General features: G+C 49.5%; 1 protein-coding gene across 1 annotated transcript; it reads right to left on the reverse strand.

Moving 5' to 3' along the window:
• Positions 1–1,028: 1,028 nt before the first annotated feature.
• On the reverse strand, positions 1,029–1,434 carry LOC112441405 (translation machinery-associated protein 7). The gene has a single exon (XM_034942690.3). It carries the CDS (start codon positions 1,383–1,385, stop codon positions 1,173–1,175), a length of 213 nt encoding a protein of 70 aa, XP_034798581.1. The 5' UTR covers positions 1,386–1,434; the 3' UTR covers positions 1,029–1,172.
• Between the last annotated feature and the right edge of the window lie 10,285 nt (positions 1,435–11,719).

Consider the following 11,719-nt stretch of genomic DNA (forward strand, 5'->3'; position numbering starts at 1 on the left):
CCTCCCTCTCTTCTTTCCACGTGGCCTTTTCATTTGGCTGTTGACAGGGGGAGATGACATGACTTCTCCATTACACAATGGTTCCCCTGTGCAGGAACTATGGGAACCGTGGTTCCTACTCACTCAGCCTCCCTCCTTTTCCAAGGCTCACCCTATGAAGCTGCCTACAGGGCCCACACGTATCATTTCCTGACTCTGATAAGGAATTCCCCCTCTGGTTTGTTCTGTTTCTCTGTCAGTTCCTTCTGCAGTCTAACCGAAATCATTCTTGCTGCAATAAAGAATGAGTTTCCTTTATTTCCCTAGAGCTTCTGAGAAAGCAGCTGGGCTAATTTTTTCCTGTAATATTTTGGTAGTTGTTAAGGGTTTGGAGGTGAACCCTCCCCACGGAGTCTGCAGTCTCAATTCTCAGGCAGAGCAACTCTTGTCAGCTGCTTGCCAGGAAAGGTTTCTCTTTATTCATCTTAGAGGATTTCAGCACACCCTGCAGGGCAGCCAGCTCCCCAGGACTGTGGCCCATCAGGTGGTTGGGAGCCAGGGACAAGATGGTGGACATGGTTGTGGGCACGACTGAACCCAGATGAGAGGTGAGGTTGGCACCTTAACCTTGACCACCTCACTCCCACCTCTCCCTTCTTAATTTATCCATCCATGTAGTCAGTCAGCTCAGAATAAGAATCAGAAGCACCAACTATGTGCTAGGCACCCAGCTCTTATCTTCTCTAAGTCTTGCTTTCTCTGTCTATAAAATGAGATAATAGTACTTACATGGTCATTGTGAAGATTAAATGAGCTCATGTATATAAAACCCTTAGCATACCCTTGGCTCATTTAAAATATTCAATAAACATGTTTTTTTTTTTTTTCAAAGGAGTTGGTTTAATTTCAGGTGATACAAAGTTTAGGGTAGAACAAGGACCAAAGAGCAGACTCTGGCAAGATTCTGAGCTGGTTTTACTTTTAAATTCACAGTTATGGTAGGAATGACTTAGTGAAAACAACTAAAGAGATGATGAGCCACTGTAAGATTTTTTTTTTTTTTTTACAAAAGTTTATTTTTAAATGTACAACAGCTCCAAGATAACACTTTATTCCAGCTATACGTGGCAAAAGATGTTATGGCAGGGAATAGAGAGGTTTAAATATGGATGAAATAAAGGGTCACCATCTCCTCAGGCACAAGGAACAGCTTGCTTTTTGCCAGATTTCTTAATTCCACCTGTGGCCAAGGGCCCCTTCCCCGCGGCCTTCGCTTTTAGCTCCTCGAGTTTCTTCTGCTCCTCTTTTTGTTTCTGCTTGAAAGCCTTGTCTTCCTCGTCCATCTCCTTGGCCTGCTTCTTGGGCTGTTTCAGTGGCTTCTTCTTGCCACCTTCGTGGCCGGACATGGCGCCTGCCGCCCCTTACCCAGACCCTGCCACCAGAAACCTAAACATGTTATTTTTCAATTCAACCAGCAAATACTGAGAGATGCCATCTCTGGGCCAGGCCCTCAAGGGTCCAGTGGGAAAGGCAGATCTGGAAACCTATACTTATGAATAAAGTGCAGGCCAAGCTCACACCTGTAATCCTAATACATTGAGAGGCCAAGGTGGGAGGATTGCTTGAAGCCAGGAGTTCAAGGCCAGCCTGGGCAGCACAGCAAGACCCTGTCTGTACAAAAAAATTAAAAATTAGCCGCATATGGTGGTGCACACCTGTAGTCCTAGCTACTCAGGAGACTGAGGCAGGAAGATCATTTGAACTCAGAGGTTTGAGGCTGCAGTGAGCTAGGATCATGCCATTACGCTCCAGCTTGGGCGACAGAGTAAGACCTTGTCTCTTAAAAAAAAAAAGTCCAAACAACAGAGTATTTGGGGGACAAGGTGGGGCTGGGAGCCCACCTGCCTGCTGCTCGGCTGGGTGACCTTAGGGAAAGCACACCCTCTTTAGTCCTGCCAGGGAGAATGCAGGAGTTGAGATGGGGACTCAGGCCTAAAAATAAGGCAGGGCAGGACTAAAGACTTGGAGTTGAGCCAGCTAGCCTGCTTTCCAATCTTGCCTCTGCTGAATTCTCCCGGTATGACCTTGGGCAAGCCTCCCGCCACTCTGAAACTCAGTTTCCTCCTCTGAATAGTGGGGATGGGGATGATCTCATCAGGTGGCAGGGTGGCCGTGAGGATGCAGAAGAGGGCAGATGGCAAAGTCAAAGGTGCTATGCCCTGTGTGGGAGCCAGCCCTGGCCCACCTGAGGCTGAGGAGGAAGTTCTCCCTGCGCAGCCCCAGGTGCTCCTTGCTTGGCTCCTCCCATGCCAGTGGCAGGAGTGATCCAAGAGGCTGAGGGTCGGGTCGTTGCCGTGTTCCATGAAGTCTGGCCTGGGGTTCCCTGGCATGCAGTGGTGTACCTAGGCTGAAGCGTTTCAGTTTCATGCAGAACACATCTTGGGGTGGGGGCACAGGGGCACCCAGCATATTACATCTGCTCCCACCCTGAGCCAGAGGGGCTGAGTGCCTGGTGTGGGGCCTTGGCCTGCTCATTGAGTCACTATATTCTTGGACTTCTCTGGACCTCAGTTTCCCCATTTGTAGAATCGGGATAATGGGCCGGGAGCAGTGGCTCACGCCTGTAATCCCAGCACTTTTGGGAGGCTGAGGCAGGCAGATCACTTGAGGTCAGGAGCTTGAGACCAGCCTGGCCAACATGGTGAAACCCCATATCTACTAAAAATACAAAAATTACCCGGGTGTGGTGGCCGGCACCTGTAATCCCAGCTGCTTGGGAGGCTGAGGCAGGAGAATCACTTGAATCTGGGAGGTGGAGGTTGCAGTGAGCCGAGATTGTGCCTGCCACTGTACTCCATCCTGGGAGACAGAGTGAGACTCTGTCTTATAAATGTGTGTGTGTGTGTGTGTGTGTGTGTGTGTAGACAATGAAATTGACCCTACGGGAGAGTCTTTCAAAATTAACCTGGTGCTAGAGACCACTTTTCTCTAGCTTGTGGTCCACTCCATCCTGCCCTCCTCCTTCTCCCGGCCCTGGTGATGTTAAGCAAGGGGGTCTCTCCTTCGGACTGGGGGTTCCTGAAAACACAGCTTTATATCTTTCCTCAAACAGGGGGCAGGGCTATGTCTCTTCCGTGAGAGCTCCAAAGGTAGTATTTTCTAACAGTGACGGTGCGCTTACATGTCAGGCACTTCACATGTGTCAGCCCAATTCATCACATCACATGGGTTTTTACTAATATACCCATATTACAGATGAGGAGACTGAGACTTAAAGAGTTTATGCAGCTTGTTTAAGGTCATCCAGACAGTAGATGGAGGAGTCAGGATTTGTCCAGAGGCCCATTTCAGGGTTATGGAGAGGAGGCAATGTTAGTCAATTCAGACAGACTCTGGGCCACGCCCCAGCTGTTTCACTCATGCACTAGCTGCGTAACCTTGGGAAAGCCTCTGAAATTCTCTGGCCTCAGTTTCTCTATCCATATAACAGAGTGATTCTACCACAGGGAGAGAATGTGTGTAAATGTCTAGACAGGATATGGCACACAGTAAGTGCTCAATAAATGGTGTTTCCTTCTCCCTTCCTTCTTTTGCTCCTCTGGTAGGAACTCCAGGCCTGAGCATATGCCAAGCCAAACTGGCCTCCTGTCTCAGAGGGACAATTTTGTGTTCCCTCCTCTCATACTGATAAGGCTTAGGGGACCACTGAGAGCCCCCACTCCCAGATTGCCTTGACTCCCAGGGAGCTTGAGTCACCTGGCGGGTAAGGGGACAGTCTCCAGGCTGATGGGGGGAGGTCCTGGCCCCACACCTGACACTGACTGAGGAACCACAGCATTGTGCCACCTCATTGCGCAGCTGGGGCGTGGCTGGGGCATGTGGACACAGGAGGCACAGAGTTGGTGCTCTGGAAGGGAGCGTGTCAGGGGTTCTAGCCTACGTCAAGTTAGCCTCTGGGGCCACTCACTCTAGGGAAGGTGGAATGTGTTGTGGTGTGAACAGCAGCTGGTGAAGTTGGCATAGTTCCACTCGTGCTTGTCAAAGCGAGAGCCCAGTAAGTAGCTAAAGCAGTGCCTGGTGTAATGGATAGGAATTGTCCCCTGGGGGGGTTGATGTCACCCAGAACTGTCACTAATCTCTTCCCTCCATCACCCACTGACACCCTTTCTAGTATCAAGCACTCCTGGCCTCCAAGGTCCTCAGATCTCACAAGTTACGGGAGGTCCAGGAGCCACTGAGACAAAGCCCAACAGAGCGCCCATACTCAGGAAATTAACAAGCCTCCCATCAAAGCAGGAGAGATGGAAGTAGACTGCAAAGACACCCCTGGAAGCAGAAGGTTCTGTGCCCAGGAATGCTCCCTACTTCATCTGGGAGTCCCACTCTTGGGAGAGAGCTCTGGGGGAGGGAAGGGAGACTTCCCTACAGGCAGAGGGATGGCCAGGTTGACCTGGTCCTTACCTGGAAGCCCCAAAGCTCAAGCAGGATGCTCTGCATTGGGTGCCCTGGGACTGGCTGCTCCTTAGTGCCACTGACTTGGAAATAAACAGCAGACATCCCCAAGGCCATGATCCCTGGTGTCACTTTTTGGCACATGCAGAAGGACTGCTGTGGCAGAGCTGGAGGGCTCAGTCCTGACCTGCCCTGGTGGACAGGAGAAAGCAGAAGACTAGACTCCCAGGAACCCCCAGGATCCTTGACCTGCAGACTCAGGGCTGAAGGGGGCTCCCTGGGCAGCCTCCAATGGCATACACCTTTCTCACTCACCTCTGAAATATACCAGCCTACCCTGGAAGACTCCAGCGTCTCACTGAAATACTCTAGGTCCTCTCCCACTCCCCATAATAAGCCTGAAATAACCCAGCCTTTGTGAAACTCTTTAGCCCCCATTGTGCAATACTTTGATCATCGCCGAAGTTCTCCAGCCCCTATGGCAAACCTCCACTCCACTCTTAAAGTCCAGCCTCAACTTGAAATTTTTGCTCCAACTTTAAATATTCCTATCCCCTTGAAATATTCCAGCACCCATTCGAATACTCTGCACTCCACTTTAATACCCCAGCCCTCACTCCCATCCCCAGTGAAAATCGCCATTCCATCACCTCCAGTCCCTCTATAATGCTCTGTCTGGCCCTGAGGGAAGGATGGACTCCACGGCCTCCCCAGAGTGCACTACGGTGGTCCTCACTCTGGTCCCTGCTTGTTCTCATGTCCTCCTAGGCCTCAGATGGCTCCTGGACATCAGTGTAGGGATGCGTCAGCACTCCTGGTGGGAGGGGGCTGTGTGATGACCCCACTGGCTTCCTCACTGCACTCCAGGCAGGTAGAGTCCACGCACTCTAGAAACCCTCCTCCCACCCCCAGAATAAGAGTCTCACTGACCACAAATATGGCAGCAGTCACTGAAAGTTGGGGGCACCAAGGCCCTGGGGGATGGCACACTCCTGACCTGCCAGGTTGACTTGTTGTGAGCCCCCTGGGGTGGGTCAGCCGCAAGAGGTAGTCCCACAGGCTCAGCCGCCGTACTTGGCCCAGGTTCCCCATCGTGCTGCACTAAGATACCTGTCCTGTGGCTCCATGGGTCTGCTAGGCCAAGGCCAAGCTGCCTCCAGCCAAGGAGCACAGTGACCCAGCACAGGCTCTGGGTCACCAGGGAGCAGAGTGGGGCCCCTGGGACAGGCCAGTTGGCCTGCCTGCCCTGCTTTGTGTTTGGCAAAGCACCACCCCCTGTGATACTCCCTTATGTGAGAGTGAGCGTAGGCAGAGCCTAGCAATCTGTCTATAAAGTGGCTGCATGGATGAGGGACATTATTATGGGTTCTACAACTGAAGGGAACTGGGTTCCAAGCCCAACTCTGCTGTGTTACCTTAGGTAAGTCACTTTCCCTCTCTGAGCTACAGTGGCTTCACCTTTGAAGCAGTGATAATAACTGTACCCTTGTCTTGCCCCTTACCAGTTTGCTTCAAGGCTCAAGTAAGATATTGGTTATAGGATTTATCTGTCATTCGACAAATATGTATTGAGCACCTACTATGTGCCAGGCCTACTCTAGATCTAGACATATGGTATTTAGTATCTCTGTCTGCATAAAGCAGCTTGTGATGATGAAGAGACTAGAATCTGGGGTGGTGATGGGAGAGATTCCAAAACTCCTCATCAGACCTCCCTCCCTGGCTCCTGACAGCTTTTTGTATACCTGATATGTACAAGATACTTTCAAAGCCATCATTTCCTTTACTCCTCATCCTGATAATCAGATATTACTGTTCTAGTTTTATTGGTGTGGAAACTAAAGCCCAGAGTTGTTAAGACATTTGCCTAAGATCACACAGCCAGTAACTTGTGGGTCCTAAATTTGAGCCATGCTGCCTTTAGCAAGAATGGAGGTCAGAGTATCACCACAGCATGTCCACACTGTGGGGTGATAAGCTGGGTCTGTTCCTAGGGGGTCCTGGCAGGGGCCTCAGCCAGTATCGTTCCTGTCCCCTAGGAGTCCCCAGTGCCATAGAGGACTAGAGGACCAGACTCCAAGAAAGACATTTGAAGGTTGAACAGGCCTCTTGGGGCATCTTGTCCCACCTTATCCTTGTACAAAAAAGGAAACAGGGGCCCAGAGAGAGGCAGACACTTGTTCAAGTTCGCACAACCTGTCAGAGGCCTTGCTTCTTAACCAGGCAGAGCTGCCTGCCCGAAAAAGGCACATCGTGCCACAGGACCCCTGGTGGTGCAGACAAGAAGTGCTCAGGGCTTAGAGAAGGGAGAAAATACCGCTGTCTCGGAGGCTAAGCCTGGGCAAAAAAAGAGGACAGAGAGGCTGCCAGGTGGGAGGACCTTTGGGCAAAGGCTTGGTGGTGGGACTTGTGGTCGGGGTCACCATGCAGGTGCATTCCCTGCCTGGGCATGAGGTCAGTCCGTGTGAGTCCCCTCTGCATGCTCACCTTGGTACCTCCCGAGACCAGCTATTCTGCTGCTGAGCTATTCCCACTGCTGTAGTTCTTCCTGCTCCCGAGCTGAAATCCTCCCTGCTCAAGTCTCCACCCGCTGGTCAGAGTTCTGCTGTTTGGGTTCCCCAAAAATGAGTGTCATGTCTGGCACTAGAGCCACTGAGTGGGAGGCTGAATCAGAGATTTCACCTGTGGGCAACTTGTTTGTCCTTCAGAATCCTCTGAGACGTCATCCCTCTCCACTAGGCAAAGTTTCGTCCTTTCTGCATTCCTGTTTTTTCAGTCGGTCTTTATTAAGCACCTAGTGGGTGCCAGACGCTGCAAGATGCTGGTTGAACTATGCTAAGTTAAAGCGACAAAACCTAGTGGAGCCCAAAATCAAGGAGGGAGAGAGAAAAACACATCAACTAATATGCGCAATGATAGTTGGGTCTTTTTACCAAAGAAATCAACCAAGGTTTATACATTACATTTGGTGGTGATGTCTCTTTGAAGTCCCTTATAATACAAAACGTCACCCTCTACTCCTGACTTTCTTATGGCAATATTTATTTATTTATTTATTTATTTTTGAGACAGAGTCTTGCTCTGTCGCCCAGGCTGGAGTGCAGTGATTTCGGCTCACTGCAACATCCGCCTCGTGGGTTCAAACGATTTTCCTGCCTCAGCCTCCTGAGTAGCTGGGATTACAGGTACCCGCCACCATGCCTGGCTAATCTTTTGTATTTTTAGTAGAGATGGGGTTTCACCATGTTGGCCAGGCTGGTCTCAAACTCCTGACCTCATGTGATCCACCTGCCTCCACCTCCCAAAGTGCTAGGATTACAGACATGAACCACCACGCCCGGCCAAAAAAAAAGAATTATTCATAGTGATGGTATATACATACATAGGAAGCACGGTTATGGGGCGTCCACCAGATCTCTTCATTGAAAAAGAGTGATCCTCTTTGCAAATACCAAATCATCTGTGTGGGGCTCCTTTCACACTGTGAGAACATGGTCTTCTTTAAAACTTTTCACCTAGGGGTTTTAGCATCTGTGATGGATTGAATTTTGTCTTTCCCAAATTCATATGTTGGATTCCTAACCCCTAATGTGACTATACTTGGAGACGAGGCCTTTCTGGAAGTAATTAAGGTTAAATGAAATCATACGGGTAGGACCCTGATCTGATAGGGTTAGTGTCCTTATAAAAAGGGACACCAGGCTTGGCATGGTGTCTCACCCCTGTTAACCCAGCACTTTGGGAGGCAGGAGGATCACTTGAGCCCAGGAGTTCCAGACCAGCCTGGGCAACATGCTGAGACTCTGTCTCTACAAAAAAATGAACAATTAGCCGGGTGTAGTTGTACATTCCTGTGGTTCTAGCTACTTGGGAGGCTGAGGTGGGAGGATCGCTATAGCCCAAGAGGTCAAGGCTGCAGTGAGCTGTGATCATATCACTGTACTCCAGCCTCGGTGACAGAGCAAGACACAGTCTTAAATTTAAAAAAATTAAGAGACATCAAAGAGCTTGCTCTCTCTCTGCCATGCGAGGACACAGTGAGAAGGTGGCCATTGCAAGTCAGGGAGACAGCCCTCACCAGGAACTGACCCTGCTGGACATCACTGATGATTCTTTATTTTTATTTATTTATTTTTTTTTGAGACAGAGTCTTGTTCTGTCACTCAGGCTGAAGAGAGGTGGCATGATCTTGGCTCACTGCAACCTTCACCTCCCGGGTTCAAGCAATTCTCCAGCCCCAACCTCCTGAGTAGCTGGGACTACAGGTGCATGCTACAACGTCCCACTAATTTTTGTATTTTTAGTAGAGACAGGGTTTTGCCACATTGGCCAGGCCGGTCTTGAACTCCTGACCTCAAGTGATCCGCCTGCCTTGGCCTCCCAAAGTGCTGGGACTACAGGTGGTGAGACACCACCATCAATCAACCATTGATGATTCCTTAAATCAGTGATGTAATTGGGATTACAAAATGGAGTTTTTCCTGGCTGGGCATGGTGGCTCATGCCTGCAATCCCAGCCCTTTGGGAGGCTGAGGCAGGTGGATCACTTGAGACCAGCAGTTTGAGACTAACCTGGCCAACATGGTGAAACCCATCTCTACTAAAAATACAAAAATTAGCCAGGCATAGTGGCGGGCACCTGTAGTCCCAGCTACTTAGGAGGCTGAAGCATGAGAATCACTTAAACCTGGGGTTGGGGGAGGGGCGTGGAGGTTGCAGTTAGCTAAGATCGCACCACTGCGCTCCAGCCTGGGTGAAAGAGTGAGACTCCATCTCAAAAAATAAAAATAAAAATTTTTTAAATGGAGTTTTTCCAGTTCTCACGTTCCCTCTATATTTATTAGTGGGCATTTTCTTTCTTTCTTTCTTTTTCTTATAGTTCTGGAGCCTGGGAAGTCCAAGATCAAGGTGCTGGCAAGGTAGGTTTTATTTTGAGGCCTCTTCTCTTGTCCTGTAGGCAGCCACCATCTTGCTGTGTGCTCACATCTAGCTGGCATTTTTCTTGTTTTCTTTTTCTTTATGAGACAGAGTTTTGCTCTTGTTGCCCAGGCTGGAGTGCAGTGGTACAATCTCGACTCATGGCAACCTCCGCCTTCCAGGTTCAAGTGATTCTCCTGCCTCAGCCTCCTGAGTAGCTGGGATTTTGGGCGCCCGCCACCACACCTGGCTAATTTTTGTACTTTTAGTAGAGACGTGGTTTCGCCATGTTGGCCAGGCTGGTCTCGAACTCCTGACTTCTGGTTGATCTGCCCACTGCAACCTCCCAAAGTGCAGGGATTACAGGCATAAGCCACCACGCCCGGTTTTTTTTTTTTTTTTTTTTGAGATGGAGTTTTGCTCTTGTTGCCCAGACTGGAGTGCAGTTCCTCAATCTCGGCTCACTGCAACCTCTGCCTCCCAGATTCAAGCAATTCTTCTGCCTCAGCCTCTGGAGTAGCTGGGATTACAGGCGCCCACCACCATTCCCGGCTAATTTTTTGTATTTTTAGTAGAGACAGGGTTTCACCATGTTGGCCAGGCTGATCTTGAACTCCTGACTTCAGGTGATCCACCCGCCTCAGCCTCCCAGAGTGCTGGGATTACAGGCATGAGCCACCACACCCAGCTTTAGCTGGCATTTTTCTACAAAGAGGATCTTCAACTAGAAATGAACCACAGTTTCTCCTTAAAATGGCAGGATAAATGCTTAATTCTCTAAGGAAAGGGTTTTGTTTTTTCTTTGTAAACAAGAGATTCTAGAATGTGTTTGTATGCTAAGAGGATAACTCTGTGGAAGGAAAAGCTGGATGGTACGAGAGATGGAGTTACAGAGGTGTAACATCCCCAGAAGGTGAGAGGATTTAGAATTCAGGTGGGGAAGGAGGAGAAGGGGTAGGATGTTGGAAGACAAAAGAAAAAGTGTGAGCTGCTCATCTGGGCAGAGTGATAGGGCCTGCTTAGTGAGAAATGCACCAGAGGATTGCTGGGCCTGGTTAGTGTCCTACTGAGGCTGGGAGTTGCGACCCTGTCTGCATAGCAAGCAGTTTTCTCCTCCACATTTAGAAGGTAAGGGAGGTCGGGCGTGGTGGCTCACGCCTATAATCCCAACACTTTGGGAGGCCGAGGCAGGTGGATCACCTAAGGTTGGGACTTCGAGACCAGCCTGACCAACATGGAGAAACCCTGTCTCTACTAAAAATACAAAATTACTGCACTCCAGCCTGGGCGACAGAGTGAGACTCCATCTCAAAAAAATAAATAAATAAATAATACAAAATTAGGCAGGCGTGGTGGCGCATGCCTGTAATCCCAGCTACTCGGGAGGCTGAGGCAGGAGAATCGCTTGAATCTGGGAGGAGGAGATTGCGGTGAGCTGAGATCGTGCCATTGCACTCCAGCCTGGGCAACAAGAGCAAAACTCTGTCTCAAAAAAAAAAAAAAAAGAAGGTAATGGTTAGATTCCTGCAGGCCTGGGTTTTCCAGGCAGGTACACTGGAGGGAGAGGGAGGGAGAGGGAGGACGGACAGTGCCAGGTCTTTGCAACGAATGACCATAAGGACTGACAGCAGAATCTAGGCTGGTTGAAAGCAGGAGTGAGAAGAGGAGGAGAGTGATGGCTAGCTGGGAAATGGATGAGAGAGGTCTCATTGGGCTTGCTGGGCTTTGATTTTTGATTTTGGTATCAGTTTTTAGAATTGTTTTATTTATTTATTTAGAGACAGGGTCTTGCTCTGTCACCCAGCCTAGAGTGCAGTGGTACAACCATGGCTCACTGCAGCCTCGAACTCCTGGGCTGCCCAGGCTGGTCTTGAACTCCTGGCTTCAAGTGATTCCCCTCTCAGCCTCCCAAAGTTCTGGGATTACAGGTGTGAGCCACCACACCTGACTTAGAATTGTTTTCAAGGAGCTTGTGAGTACATGGGCTGAAAGGATAGGAAACTGTGGTCAGAGAGTTGAGGTTTAATTGAATGAATGAATGAATGAATGAATGAATGATAGTGAACACTTATGTGGTATTTACTATGTGCCAAACACTCCTCTAACAGCTCACTGATTTCTCTCAAGACTTCTGTGAGGTGAGGTCTACTAAATTTCCATTTTACATATGAGGAAACTGAGGTACAGAAAGGTGAAATAACTTGGGCAGGGCACGGTGGCCCACACCTATAATCCCAGTACTTTGGGAGGCCAAGGCAGGCGGATCACTTGAGGTCAGGAGTTTGAGACCAGCCTGGCCAACAGAGCGAAACCCTGTCTCTACTAAAAATACAAAAATTAGCTGGGTGTGGTGGCTCACGCCTGTAATCCC

The sequence above is a fragment of the Pan paniscus genome, chromosome 1, assembly GCF_029289425.2.
Source record: "Pan paniscus chromosome 1, NHGRI_mPanPan1-v2.0_pri, whole genome shotgun sequence".
Classification (NCBI taxonomy): domain Eukaryota; kingdom Metazoa; phylum Chordata; class Mammalia; order Primates; family Hominidae; genus Pan; species Pan paniscus.

Coding starts and splice junctions, on each gene's coding strand:
- LOC112441405 (XM_034942690.3), bottom strand. CDS start 1,385: ATGTCCGGCCACGAAGGTGGCAAGAAGAAGCCACTGAAACAGCCCAAG.